This window comes from Panulirus ornatus, chromosome 7 (genome assembly GCF_036320965.1).
Source record: "Panulirus ornatus isolate Po-2019 chromosome 7, ASM3632096v1, whole genome shotgun sequence".
NCBI classification, from domain to species: domain Eukaryota; kingdom Metazoa; phylum Arthropoda; class Malacostraca; order Decapoda; family Palinuridae; genus Panulirus; species Panulirus ornatus.
In genome coordinates this window covers 4998657-5013844 of record NC_092230.1, presented here as the reverse complement: position 1 = coordinate 5013844, position 15188 = coordinate 4998657, and the positions used below count along the sequence as shown (strand labels likewise).

The 15188-nt window shown below is 36.5% G+C and overlaps 1 protein-coding gene across 1 annotated transcript in view; it reads left to right on the top strand.

Moving 5' to 3' along the window:
* The window catches only part of LOC139749653 (uncharacterized), a 913398-nt gene that overhangs the window by 740124 nt on the left and 158086 nt on the right, over positions 1–15188 (top strand). The window contains exon 10 of the mRNA XM_071663824.1: positions 9385–9443. Coding sequence (XP_071519925.1) covers positions 9385–9443 — 59 coding nt within the window. The remainder of the gene's footprint in view (positions 1–9384; positions 9444–15188) is intronic.

The following is a 15188-nucleotide window of genomic DNA, read 5'->3' as shown; positions in this document are numbered from 1 at the left end:
CCTTGTCCTCTCCACATCAGACACTTGCATCCTCTTTGTCAACCTTTCCTTGCTCATTCTCTCCACATGTCCAGATATGTCCATATCATTTCAGAACAACCTCATCAGCTCTCTCAGTTACACTCTTTGTATTACCACACCACTCTCTTATCAGTTTATTACATGATAAAACCATGTTGCACCATGTATTTTTCTCAAACATTTTGTTTCCAACTCATTTCCTTCTCTGTAACACACGCCTTGCATAATACATCATCATTAGGGCTACTATACCTTGAAACATACCCATTTTGTACCCTCCCAGAAAATGGCCTCTCTTTTCGAACATCCTTTGTGCTTCCAGTACCTTCACCACTCACCCACCCTATGACTCGCTTCTGCTTCCATGGCTTCATTGGCTGCCATGCCCACGTAAATATTGATTGGATGCTGGCTTGTTAGAGAATTATTTAGGAATAGGAAAGGGCCAACATCTAATCATCTCTTGATAGTTTTGTTAGGAAGATTGAATGGCCTGCTTCACCCCAATTTCCATAACCTACCACCTCCTTTGCTCCAGATTTTTCATTGCAACCCAAAATCTATGATGTTGATCTCGATAGTGATGTCCCTATCTCCTCTTCATCTAGTAATTAAGTTTTTCATCATCCGCCACAAAAACACCACCTTCACAGAATCTGAGCTTTATTAGGATTAAGGTAAATGGCTTTATTTTTTTGTAGTTTAGTTATTTATTTATTGTTTTTCATTTTTTTGTCAGTACAGGGACCTCTCTGCTTTTGCATATTTGATTTATGCAATTTTTAGAATGATGTGCATGGTCCATTTATACCTTTTGTTAATTTATGTGGGCCTAAGTTTGGAATAATGCAGTCATCATTGACCTGGCAGTGTAGTGATGTGGCACTGAGTGCAAGAAGTGCACATATGGATGGCATAGATTCAGTCTGTAGTCATGCATTGCTTCAGGATTTTGTGCTGCCGTACAATTTATGTTACACATGTTTTACCCCATGCATCATGCCACCAAAGCATCTCTTGAGTTCTGTTATCACTGGTGCTAAGAAGAGCTAGGTCATCTCCCTTGAGGTTTAGATGGATACGATCAAATCTTACGAGATATGTGAAGAAACAGCTGATATTAAACATGCCCTTGGAGTCATTGAATCCACTTTACACTTTATTTATGATGGTACAGAAAAGATCAAGGGGGATTTCAAGAAGGTAACATTAATGAGTGCATCTAAGACCTCAAATTCACAACAAATGATTATGAAGAGAATGGAGCAAATGTTGAGCACATGGATTGAATATCAAACTTTTGAAAGTGATCCAGTCAGCATGCTTTTGATATAAGCATAGGCCTAGAGTATATGAAATAAAGTATTGGAAGAAGGAGCAGCAAACACATTTCAGACAAGGTTGTTTGCAAATTTTAGAAAATGCTATAATTGCCTCAACAAGATATCTTGACTGGTGAGGCTGCTTATGCTAATGTCATTGCTGCCAAAAACTTCATGGGAACCATTAGGATCATTATTGATGAAAGTGGTTTTTCTCCTAAGTAGATTTCTAATATGGGCAAGAGTTGAGTATATTGGAAGAGGATACCTTCAAGAATGTACATTTACCACGAAGGGAAGACCAAATCAGGATTCAGAGTTTATTTTATGTTTTCATGAGTAGAATTGTTTATTATGTATATTACAATATTTCATATTTCCTGGTATTTGTAAATTGTAGTTTTTATTGGAATGATATTCTGTAGCTTACTGATAACAGAACCCACTAATCTTCATTACTGACATTTTTTTCATTTATGCAACCATTGTGTAGCCACATGGAAAATGAACCATGAAGATAAAAGACTTTCATAATAATTCACATTTTGGGGGACAGAGGTAATGTATCTATGTAACCTTAAAGATGTGAATTATCACAAAAAGTGCTCACATTTTCTTGATTCATTTTCTTTGTGGCTGCCAGCTTACAGACATACATATTCATTATTTCCCACATTAGCAAGGTAGCATCTAGAACAGACGAATGAGTCTTAGAGGGAAAAATCCTGACCTGCTCCCCCTCTCCATTGCTTCTTTTGGAAAAAAGAAACTGGAGGGGAGGATTTCCAGCTTCCCACCCCTTCTAGTCATCTTCTACAACATGCAAGAAATACGTGGGCAGTATTCTTTCTTCCCTATCCCCAGGGAAAGAATGTGCAGGTAAAACTACAAGGAAACAAGAAATACAAAATGTCAAGTACTTTCTTATAATGATATCATCAGGACTGAGGACAGATAGAGAGAACCAGAATGTACTATACCTTTTTCAGGTTACAAATTCAGGTTAACTTATATTCTAGGAAACATATGCATTTTTTTACTTAAGTTACCTAATTTATGTAAACCAACATTTTGATTCATATTAACATATCTACTATGTTTGATAAGAAATTATTCAACAGTATCCACCCATTACCTGATGAGGTATTGTATGTGATAACACTGCTCCAATCAGTTTGATGACCAGAGTCTTTGAGAGGGACAAATATTGCATTAGATTCTTGACCAAACCTAACTCTATCATGCTGCTTAACCCAAATACTAAGAACCTTACCGATTTGATCAGTGTAAAACTGATCACAGTCTTTACAAGGGATATTGTGCATACAACCTTTCTGAAAAGTTACAGAATTTCTGATGACTTTCCCTATCTGTATTATTATTGCTGAAGACTACATAAATATTAGATGTTTTTAACATAACAGGAACATTAAGCAAGTTCTCAGAATAGGATGTTACTAAAAAGGTTATGTTTACAAATGGATATTTAGACATCATCGTGAATAGACTTTCTAGCAAGATTACAGGCTGAGTTTTGGAAGTGTTTGGGATACTGTAATTCATATGCAGTGTCATAGATATTGTGGAGTTTATCATCAATGAGCAATAGATTCTGGACCACATGTGCAAAATGCTCTGTGAAACTTTGATGAAAAAACAGAACATTTCACTTTGTGATGAACATATTAGTGACTATATGGGCTACTGTACTCATCACAGTAAATTGAAACATTCAGTGTTTTCATCAATGTTTCTTAGAGCATTTTGCACATGTAGTCCCGAATTCATTGATGAACTTTGCAGCATCTATGATATTGGTTATGAATTATAGTATCCTAAACATTTCCTTGATTCAGCTTGTAATCTTGCTAAAAAAAAAATTTTTTTGCAATGTTCAATCTAAAGAATTTTTTACGAACAAAAACTTGCCAGTACTGCTTAATGTGCCTGATTTCTTAAAAGCTTCTGATATTAACATAGTCTTTTGCAATCATGATTAGGGAAAGCCTTATCAGAAATTATAACTTTTCAGAGAGGTTGTGTGTACAATATCCCACATACAGAAAGTGATCAGTTTTGCATTTGTCAAACTGGGAAGGTTCTTTATATTTGGGTTAAACAACATAAAATCAGTAAGTATGGTCAAGAATATAATGCAATCCTTGTCCACCTCAAAATCTTTGGTCATGAAATTGATTTGGGCAGTGTTAAGGTTATCAATTGCAATAACTCTGTTAAGAATAGAAATATTGTCGAATTTTCTCTAATCAAACATAGTTGAGATACTGATATGAATCAAAATGTTGGTTTATATGAATTAGATAACTTTAAGTGAAAAAATTTTAGATATATTTCCCAGAATTTAGGTTAACCTGAGTTTGGACCTTGAGAGAGGTGAGGTCATTTAAGGTGACCTGTACCCTAATCCCTGCACCTGTTTATTATGTTTTGGTATATTTTATTCTGGTTCACTCTGTTAGTACTCAGTCCTGATGATGAAGTTATATGAAAGAGCTTGACACTTCATATTATTCATTTTCGTGTGGTTTTTACCTTTATCTTAAGTACCCTTGCTACAAATATATTTTTTTCATACTTTTTCACCATTTCCCACATGAGCTAGGTGTCATCAAGAACAGATGACTGAGCCTTAAATCCTTTGCTCTGTTCCTTCTTTTGGAAAGTAATGGGGGGGGAGGGATTTCCAGCCATCCACTCGCACCCCTTTTATTCACCTTCTATGATACGCAGGGAATATGTGGTTTGTATTCATCCTTTTCTATTCCCAGAGATGGATATTACATTGATCTCTGCTCTTTAGAGCTGGCTGCTTTTGTACGACCTCCATTAGCTAGTATTCATGATAATTGTGAAGCTACTGTATCGCATGATTACTGTATGGCCATTGTAACTCAAAGGTGGGCTGGTGATATGTTTCTCACTTAACACCTCAAAACTGTGGAAAAGCTGCTCTTTTCTAGAAGGTTTATCACTTCCTATAAACCTCATAGAATATTTTTTCTCTTTCCCTATTTATCTCATTCTTTAACACTTCATATTTCAATTATGGTCAACCTGTGATGTGCAGTTTTACCCAAGGCTGTTGTCTCCAACATACAATAAAAGAAGTCCAGCTGATAAAAAAAAAAAATCTTTAAAGTTGTGATCAGGTCGCTCCATCTCATTTCTCCTTCATAACTGGCAGATTTACAGCTTTCTTATTCTCGCTGTAGCTTATCTCCCATAATTTATGTATCATCTCAGATGTCCTTCTTTGGACTGTCTCAGTGAAAACTTTGTACACCTCTGTATGTTAAAAGATGCAGCCAAGAAAATTTAGGCAAGTCCCCAAAACAAATGGTTATTGAAATATGAGTGAAAATACTTTTGTATTGTCAGTGAATAGGAAATATCAAGAAAAGAAAAATCGGGTAAATTGCTTTTATGTTGCTGTATGTTCACAACATTTAAGCTTGGCTTCTGCATTGGTTTTGTTTATTGCTGGTTTATTGACATTAATAGATACTTCCATCCTCATATCCTTTCCATTTCCAGATAAAGATAATTTATGTGCAGAGAACTTTTCTCAGTGCTAACAGTTTCATATTTTCAAATCACCATCATTATCATTAGTGCCCTTAAGACTTTCACAAATTTGCCCATTTGGCTTGGACATGCCAAGTATGCACACTAGGGCTGTACCATCCTCCATCATTCTATATAGGTTACTGACATCCTAGGACCTTTTATACTGCTAAAAGTAGTTGTTTATAGCATAAAGCACCTCTAAATGCCAATAAAGCATGACTACCTTTTTAAATGAGGGCAGAAAGAAGAAGCCTTTCCAAGAATGGCGAGAGTACCAAAACCATCAGTTATACAACTCCCATCTTTCTGTTTAGGTAACTAACACTGAAGGATTACACTCACTGTTCATCAAGTTGTTTGTATCATTAGGCATGTCTGCAAACTAATAAAGCGTGTTTTGCAGTTTAAGTAAGGGTGGGAAGAGGTGGCTTATACTAGTATGGTTAGAGTTCCAACGCCTTAAAGTGTTTAAGTATGGCTATAGTTCTGACACCATAAACCACTGAAGTATGGCTACAGTTCCTTGAGGATTAAGTGCGGTGACAAGATGTGTGTGTGTAAACACTTAAGTGTCAATATAGTATTCATTTGTACAGTATAGACAGGGATTTGTAGTCTTGCATTTCTTAGACATATTGCAGAATGACAGAATTTGTAAATTCATTGCCTATTTACTCCTTCCATTAACAAGTTTGTCTACTTATTTTCTAAATTTCTTGCCTAGTTCCTTGGTATGACTTCTGATTGCTCAATCTTTGGATCTCTCATGAAACTTTTCTCGATCATCATCGTCAAATTGGTTTACAAACATGATGGAAATTATCAAATCTCTCATTTCTTTTCTTTTTATTTTGTGTTGGGGAAACTTTTTGGCTTCTTGCCACATGCTAATCTTTGTTAATGTTGATTAATCATTCAGTATCATTGATGCTTTACAAAATGGTATATAAGCAACTTTGTTACATGTATTCTTCCCATCATGTACTGTTTTACTGGGTCATCCATAAATATATCTAGAAGCTTCATGTTGTCCCTTATTAAGAGGGTACTTTTCAATGAGACCCATACCATTTACAATTCTTGGCCTTTCTGAGCTAGTGATCTGGCTGTTCTACAGTTCAACCAATTTTGATGTCTTTTAGTTTTTCCTTTTGGCTGTATTCATTACTTCTGTCACACTTCTAGCCACTAAAGTCTATATTAAACTTGATCCTCGGTTGTTCAGTTGTGCCTTGAACATTTCTATTAATTATCTTAGATTCTTTTATCTCAACATGACTATTCCTTTTGGTAGTTTTTTTATCATCACTTTCTTTCATTAACCTTTCTTTTTTACCTAAGTTATGGTCCTCTTCCAGCTAAAAGATAATGAATTCACGTCTTTTAACCTCCGGTTGCACTGTATTTCTTAAGTAGAGCCCATATCTTTGCTAACTCTTGCAGTCATTATTTGCCCATCTCCCTTACCTCTCTTCTATTTCGAACTTTCATTTTTACCATCGTACATTTGTCTTGAATGCTCTGGACTTTCTTAAACCTACCCTCTGATGCTCCATAAATCTAACAGATTGTTCTCGCTCAGGCAGATTATATTGTCCTCATGATATCTTCATTTATTACCTGCAGTTCCGTTCCACTGCATCATTATCTGTTCAAGGCCATTTTTCCTAACCCCCTTGAATTATATCCCTTAATTCCTTCCATAATCTCTGATATCTGCATAATGGGCAATTTACATGCTTGAATTATCACTGGCATTACTGGACTGCATTTACATGAGATTACAGTGCAAATGAAAATCACCTTTGATGAGACCACCATTGGTAGTACATTTTCTTCAAAGAACTAATCACTCCAAAGGCTTCAAAGGAATCCATTATTTCCCTGCTATTGGAAGCAGAATGCCTGGGAGAGGCAGGAAATCTTGGAAAAGGGGCCCTGGGGCAATAATAATCAAAGCATTGCTCACCCTCCAAGAAAAGGCCAACATTTCTCCAAATTCTTGCCTTTATTCTTGAGACTGCGTACACTCCTTCAGTTATCATTCTTGTGAATCACTGTGATAGTGTAGTCATGTTCCTTATTCTACAGTTCCCTTAATACTTCAGAAACTTACTGATATTATTCTTTGCATATGTTACCAAATTTCCAGATTTCTTCCAATTGTTTTGTCTTTCTAACTTCATGTCCATAAATTTTTCTTTATTTCAGCTTTTTCTTTTCAACCCCTATGATCTGTGTGTGTGGAGTTATGGATATTTGTGGGTTTGTATGCACACATGGATGTATGTATGTATGTATCAAGTGATATCCTAAAAAATAATAATTTGTTACCAGAATATTTTTGTCCCAAGACAGTTACTTGGACTATGTAAAGTGTCCAACCATGTCCAGAGACATAACATTGCAGACCTCATTGATTACATGTGATAAAGGTCTTCATTGCTAGAGTTGATGTAATTAACCCCAAGTTTTTGTAACTGTAAAAACCTCCTCAAAATATTAAGAGTACTTGTAATGAGAAATACATCCAGTACAATGATGTCACATGCAAAGGATGGGTCAAGTAAGTTAGTGGGTAGTTGATAAGTTTTGAAGGACATTTTAGATTATAGAATATGATAGACATCAGGTAAAAACATTGTGCATAGAACTTTCACATATATGAATAACCACATTAAAACCTGGGATGTTAATGTTGTAATTAAAGAAACTAAATAAATAACCATAAATGATGAAAATTGAAAGCATATGTTGAATCATTGGTCACCACTTGATGCAAAAGGATACAAAATTTAGACATACTTTAATTCTCAAATATACACAAAGATACAGCAACACAGTAGTGTCGGGAAAGAACAAGAGTTTTACTACATACATCCAAACTCATGTTATAAACAAAATCCTCATTCTTCCTCTTATGCTTTCCTGTCCATACCCTTTTTTGCTTGTGTCTACTCCGGTCTACTGAGGACATAGTGCTGGGAGTATTGATTTGTATCTTGAACCAGTCCTGGTGAGCCAGTTTCAATCCATCAACCAGTACAGTCGCAATGGATCCATTTCGATTTCTCTATAATATAGTGGCAATGAATCTCTTTGGATCTGTCGCTTCTGCAAAGTCATACTAAAACTTTCAATCTTCCTTTTGGTAAAGTTTCTGTGACTATATCGATCTATCGCATAATATAGTCGCAGTAATCCTGTTATCTCTTGTTAGATATATTTGGAGTAAATTCATCTTGATCTGTCTATTGCTATTGCAGCAATGAATTTCTTTGTTTATTTCTACAAAATTATAAAGTAAGATATATTTTGATCTCTTTTTCTATATCTATAGAGTAAGCCTTATACTTATATATATATATATATATATATATATATATATATATATATATATATATATATATATATATACTTAGTCTAGTGTTTTGGGTTAGTCAAAATAAATGTTTCACCTTATTTCTGAATGTAATAACAAGACCTATCTGTTGTGTTTCTTAGCTGTTTTATCATACGCAGCTGTTTTTTCTCTTAATAAATATACCTTTAAATCATTGATTTGCTTTGTGTATCTCTCTACAATTGTACTAAATCTCCCATTTAACCCAGTGAGCAGTATATTATGTTCTATGAGAGGAAAGTTCTGTTCGTCCACTAAAATATTATGTTCTCTGCGAAATAACCAGTAAAACTCCTGTTGCGTTTATCGTAATTCCATTTTGAATTCATTTCAAAATGGCTTAGATTCATATTATTCAAGGCGAAATTAGATAATCTTAAGAGTTAAAGATATGATTTTTAAAGCAACTGGCACTTAACTAAAGAGCGGGCTGACCCTACCTCATGTCAACACTCTCGTGTCATTCTTGGCAGAATTTAAGATACCTATTCATCTCTTTCAGTGGCATTTCTCTATCATCTCCTCTGAAAACTTATGGGCGGGGCTCCACATGAATCCGAATATTTGGCCACAGAATAAACCAACGATAATATCTCTAACTCGTATCATAAGTATTCACTGATTCGTCTGGCATATTGCATGTATCGTGCGAATTTTAACAATTGTGAGGAACTTGTGAGCCTTTGATATACAACCCGAAGTTTTCGAACGATCTTTTGAGGAGAAATGCGGAGGGCAGACCCGACTCTTTCACGTCACTAGGCATCTACAGTTTTATTAAGTTCATTATTTTGGAAAGTCAAGTTCGAAAACTACGGGTTTATATGCCGGGGCCCCTGTTTCCCATACTTTTTAGACGACTTTTCATTCGTAACAATACCTGATATTTTCTTTTTCATACATATATATATTTTTATGGAGAAGTTTTGCTGAAGTTTTTTAAACATGGTTTTCCGCATTTTGAGCGTGATTTTTTAGAACATTCTTATGGTAAAGTATTTCATCGCCAAAGATTTGGTTCGTAACAGATCAATTTTTTCTTCTTTGCAGATATATTTTTACTATAGTTAGCTACCTCATCGGCGTCTTCATCTTCGCTACAATTGTAGGTAAGTACTGAGAACAGTGAGTGGGTAGTGGAGAAATATATGCTTATTAATGATTTATGATATTTTTTTTATTGTGATTTGTCCTTATAGCAATATTTTTCTACTTTTAAGATTTAATATCAGGGCATTTGAACTTGTTTTCCTAACCCTGCTGTTTCATACTATCCATTCCAAACTCCAAGGCCTACCCTTCATACACACTCACTTCTTTGCGATACATATTACACACATAGAACCCCTAAGTTGACTTCCTGGTATGATCACATGACTCCTTTGTATTTTTACTGTGCTGTTTTTAACAGTACAGTAATTATAGAGTAACATTAATAAAAGACTTAGGAATTGCATCAAGCAATAAACCATAGAGGTGTGGGTAGGAGGACCCTTTTTCCATGCACACCACCACATCTGAGTTGACTCCTTTGGTATTAGTAAATGGCTGCTTTTCACTGTGTTTAACTACACTATTATACTGAGGGAACATTTAAAAGAATAAAGGATTCCTATCGACCTCCAAGAAAGGAGAATGGAGGATGGCAAATGATGGTGCTTGGCTAACTCTTTTTCTGTAAATCATACATATACACTATCAAGTTTATTTCATGGAGTTGTTAGCCCTAAGTTGACTCTGATATGATATTTTGGATGATCTACACCTTACAGTATTGTAAGTAGCAGCACAGGAAGTGTAGTTCAGTAGAAATGAAACATTTAAAAAGAAAAAAAGGAATTAAGTGGCATGAAAATAGTGTGTAATCATATATTTGGAATGTCCAGAAAGGAAGGTTTTCACTTGTAGGGCCCCATCTCTTGAACTCTGTACTATCATACAACTCTTGAATATATGTATGCAGTCTGAATTTCCTCAGTCAATCTGTTCTAGTCATCCACCACTCTTATACCACTTAGAAATATTTCTTCGCATCCTTATTTACAGGTTTTTCCTTCATTTCATGCTATATGCTCTGGTTCCTCTGTCCATGCACCTGTCAAATTACTATCCACTATCCAGTTCATCAATCTCTTTTGAATACTCGAAGGTTTGTGATTAGATCACCCCATATTTTTCTCTTTCAAGATGGGTAAATTTAAAGCCCCCAGCCTTTCTCTGTAGCTTAGCTATCTTAATTCTGATACCATATTTGTTGTCCTCCTCTGGTCCTTCTCTGTGAGTTCTTTATGCTTCTCTAAGTGCAGTGACCAAATCTGAGAAGCCTATTCTAGTTTTGGCTATGTTTAGGATATGAATAGCTTGCTAAATATTTCTTTATCCATATAATGATAATTGCCATCAGACAGCTTGTCTCCTTGGCTGTTCTCCTAATATGGGACTCTGGTGCAAGTTTGGTGGCAGTGACTACTCCTAAGTCCCTCTCACTCACAGAATCTTGAAGCTTACATCCTGCTAGGTAATAATTATATTAAGGCCATCTTTTGCTTTGTCCCATCTTCATTATACTTGCTGGGGTTGACTTTCATCAACCACATTTCAAACCAACTTTGGAGTCTGTTTAGGTCCCCTTGTAAGCTGATTTAATCCTCTTTGTTTTTCACCTCCCTCATGACTTTGCATCATCTGCAATCATATTCATGTAGGATTTTATATCTTCAGGCAAGACATTAATGTAGATCAAGAAGAGGGTCTCAGAACTGAACCCTGTAGAATTCCGTTGGTTACATCTACCCATTTGGAAAAGGTTCTTCTGACATGCATCCTTTGTTCCCTATTACTGAAAGAATCATCTATCCAACAAAGGAGTTTCGTCATTATTCCTGCTTGATGATTCAGTTTCATAATCAGCCTCATACATGCTACTGTGTCAAATGCATCATGGCAGTCCAGATACGGACAATTCACTCAGCCTTCCCTTTTGTCCAGGACTGAGCTCACTCTCTCGTAAAACTCAAAAGGTTAGGAACGCAAAACCTCTTTTCCTTAAATCATGCTATCTCTTACATAAATTTACTGTGGTGAAAGAAATTGTAAGCCTTGTGCAGGACACTTAATTTGAGGGGAAAGGAAAGATGTATATTACAAACTTGCTAGACCTTCACAGGGAATAGTTATATATTAGTGATTTGATGATGACAGAGCAAGATTGAGCAGCCTTAGAAGAAACCACAGAGCCTGAACATGACATGTGTCTGTATGTTTGTCTGCATTATTTTTGCTCGCAGAGTAAATTCTAATATATTAGACACTTATCAGGGTGGTTTTCTGGTAAATTAAGTGATTATGTTTCAGTGGTGTATTTTGCAAATATTTCACTGGTTTTGTATTGTCATCATTCACAAGTTTGTAAGCATTATAACTAAAGCATAAAAATTAACTGGAAAGAGAGTGCTGAGTTGTTGAAAAGATTTCTGAAGTAGGCATTTTGTCATGCATTTAGATTGCGGATGCATGCAACATGTTTGAGTCTTAAATTTATTATTCATACTATTCAAATATTCAAAGTTGTCTCTTTTGGAAAAATTACAATATGATAGATGTTGTTTATAACATTGTTGAAACTTGGATATAAAGCACAAATGATATTTTGCAAGGATTACTTTCATAGTGAGCATAATAATTATAAGTGAGTGTGTGAGGGTGAAGGGTGTGCAAAGAATGGAGTGAGTTGGAACAATGTTGTATGCCCGAGTAGAGAACCAAGGCATGTGAAGGCAAAAAAAAAATATATATATATATATATATATATATATATATATATAAATATATATATATTTAGAACACTGAAACTAAATATATATATATATATATATATATATATATATATATATATATATATATATATATATATATATATATATATATATATATATTTGTTTTCTAAATTGTTTCTTACATTTTTCATATGTATATATATGTATGTGTGTGTGTGTGTATATGTGCGTATGTATGTGTATGTGTGTGTATGTGTATATGTATATATATATGTATATTATCCCTGGGGATAGGGGTGAAAGAATACTTCCCACGTATTCCTCGCGTGTCGTAGAAAGCGACTAGAGGGGACGGGAGCGGGGGGCCAGAAATCCTCCCCTCCTTGTATTAACTTTCTAAAATGGGAAACAGAAGAAGGAGTCACGCGGGGAGTGCTCATCCTCCTCGAAGGCTCAGAGTGGGGTGCCTAAATGTGTGTGGATGTAACCAAGATGTGAAAAAAGGAGAGAGAGGTAGTATGTTTGAGGAAAGGAACCTGGATGTTTTGGCTCTGAGTGAAACGAAGCTCAAGGGTAAAGGGGAAGAGTGGTTTGGGAATGTCTGGGGAGTAAAGTCAGGGGTTAGTGAGAGGACAAGAGCAAGGGAAGGAGTAGCAATACTCCTGAAACAGGAGTTGTGGGAGTATGTGATAGAGTGTAAGAAAGTAAATTCTCGATTAATATGGGTAAAACTGAAAGTTGATGGAGAGAGGTGGGTGATTATTGGTGCATATGCACCTGGGCATGAGAAGAAAGATCAAGAGAGGCAAGTGTTTTGGGAGCAGCTGAATGAGTGTGTTAGTGGTTTTGATGCACGAGACCGGGTTATAGTGATGGGTGATTTGAATGCAAAGGTGAGTAATGTGGCAGTTGAGGGAATAATTGGTATACATGGGGTGTTCAGTGTTGTAAATGGAAATGGTGAAGAGCTTGTAGATTTATGTGCTTAAAAAAGGACTGATTATTGGGAATACCTGGTTTAAAAAGCGAGATATACATAAGTATACTTATGTAAGTAGGAGAGATGGCCAGAGAGCGTTATGGGATTACGTGTTAATTGACAGGCGTGCGAAAGAGAGACTTTTGGATGTTAATGTGCTGAGAGGTGCAACTGGAGGGATGTCTGATCATTATCTTGTGGAGGCTAAGGTGAAGATTTGTATGGGTTTTCAGAAAAGAAGAGTGAATGTTGGGGTGAAGAGGGTGGTGAGAGTAAGTGAGCTTGAGAAGGAGACCTGTGTGAGGAAGTACCAGGAGAGACTGAGTACAGAATGGAAAAAGGTGAGAACAATGGAAGCAAGGGGAGTGGGGGAGGAATGGGATGTATTTAGGGAATCAGTGATGGATTGCGCAAAAGATGCTTGTGGCATGAGAAGAGTGGGAGGTGGGTTGATTAGAAAGGGTAGTGAGTGGTGGGATGAAGAAGTAAGAGTATTAGTGAAAGAGAAGAGAGAGGCATTTGGACGATTTTTGCAGGGAAAAAATGCAATTAAGTGGGAGATGTATAAAAGAAAGAGACAGGAGGTCAAGAGAAAGGTGCAAGAGGTGAAAAAAAGGGCAAATGAGAGTTGGGGTGAGAGAGTATCATTAAATTTTAGGGAGAATAAAAAGATGTTCTGGAAGGAGGTAAATAAAGTGCGTAAGACAAGGGAGCAAATGGGAACTTCAGTGAAGGGCGCAGATGGGGAGGTGATAACAAGTAGTGGTGATGTGAGAAGGAGATGGAGTGAGTATTTTGAAGGTTTGTTGAATGTGTTTGATGATAGAGTGGCAGATATAGGGTGTTTTGGTCGAGGTGGTGTGCAAAGTGAGAGGGTTAGGGAAAATGATTTGGTAAACAGAGAAGAGGTAGTGAAAGCTTTGCGGAAGATGAAAGCTGGCAAGGCAGCAGGTTTGGATGGTATTGCAGTGGAATTTATTAAAAAAGGGGGTGACTGTATTGTTGACTGGTTGGTAAGGTTATTTAATGTATGTATGACTCATGGTGAGGTGCCTGAGGATTGGCGGAATGCGTGCATAGTGCCATTGTACAAAGGCAAAGGGGATAAGAGCGAGTGCTCAAATTACAGAGGTATAAGTTTGTTGAGTATTCCTGGTAAATTATATGGGAGGGTATTGATTGAGAGGGTGAAGGCATGTACAGAGCATCAGATTGGGGAAGAGCAGTGTGGTTTCAGAAGTGGTAGAGGATGTGTGGATCAGGTGTTTGCTTTGAAGAATGTATGTGAGAAATACTTAGAAAAGCAAATGGATTTGTATGTAGCATTTATGGATCTGGAGAAGGCATATGATAGAGTTGATAGAGATGCTCTGTGGAAGGTATTAAGAATATATGGTGTGGGAGGCAAGTTGTTAGAAGCAGTGAAAAGTTTTTATCGAGGATGTAAGGCATGTGTACGTGTAGGAAGAGAGGAAAGTGATTGGTTCTCAGTGAATGTAGGTTTGCGGCAGGGGTGTGTGATGTCTCCATGGTTGTTTAATTTGTTTATGGATGGGGTTGTTAGGGAGGTAAATGCAAGAGTTTTGGAAAGAGGGGCAAGTATGAAGCTCTCTCATCCCCAACAGACTTCATACTTGCCCCTCTTTCCAAAACTCTTGCATTCACCTCCCTAACAACCCCATCCATAAACAAATTAAACAACCATGGCGACATCACACACCCCTGCCGCAAACCTACATTCACTGAGAACCAACCACTTTCCTCTCTTCCTACACGTACACATGCCTTACATCCTCGATAAAAACTTCTCACTGCTTCTAACAACTTGCCTCCCACACCATATATTCTTAATACCTTCCACAGAGCATCTCTATCAACTCTATCATATGCCTTCTCCAGATCCATAAATGCTACATACAAATCCATTTGCTTTTCTAAGTATTTCTCACATACATTCTTCAAAGCAAACACCTGATCCACACATCCTCTACCACTTCTGAAACCACACTGCTCTTCCCCAATCTGATGCTCTGTACATGCCTTCACCCTCTCAATCAATACCCTCCCATATAATTTACCAGGAATACTCAACAAACTTA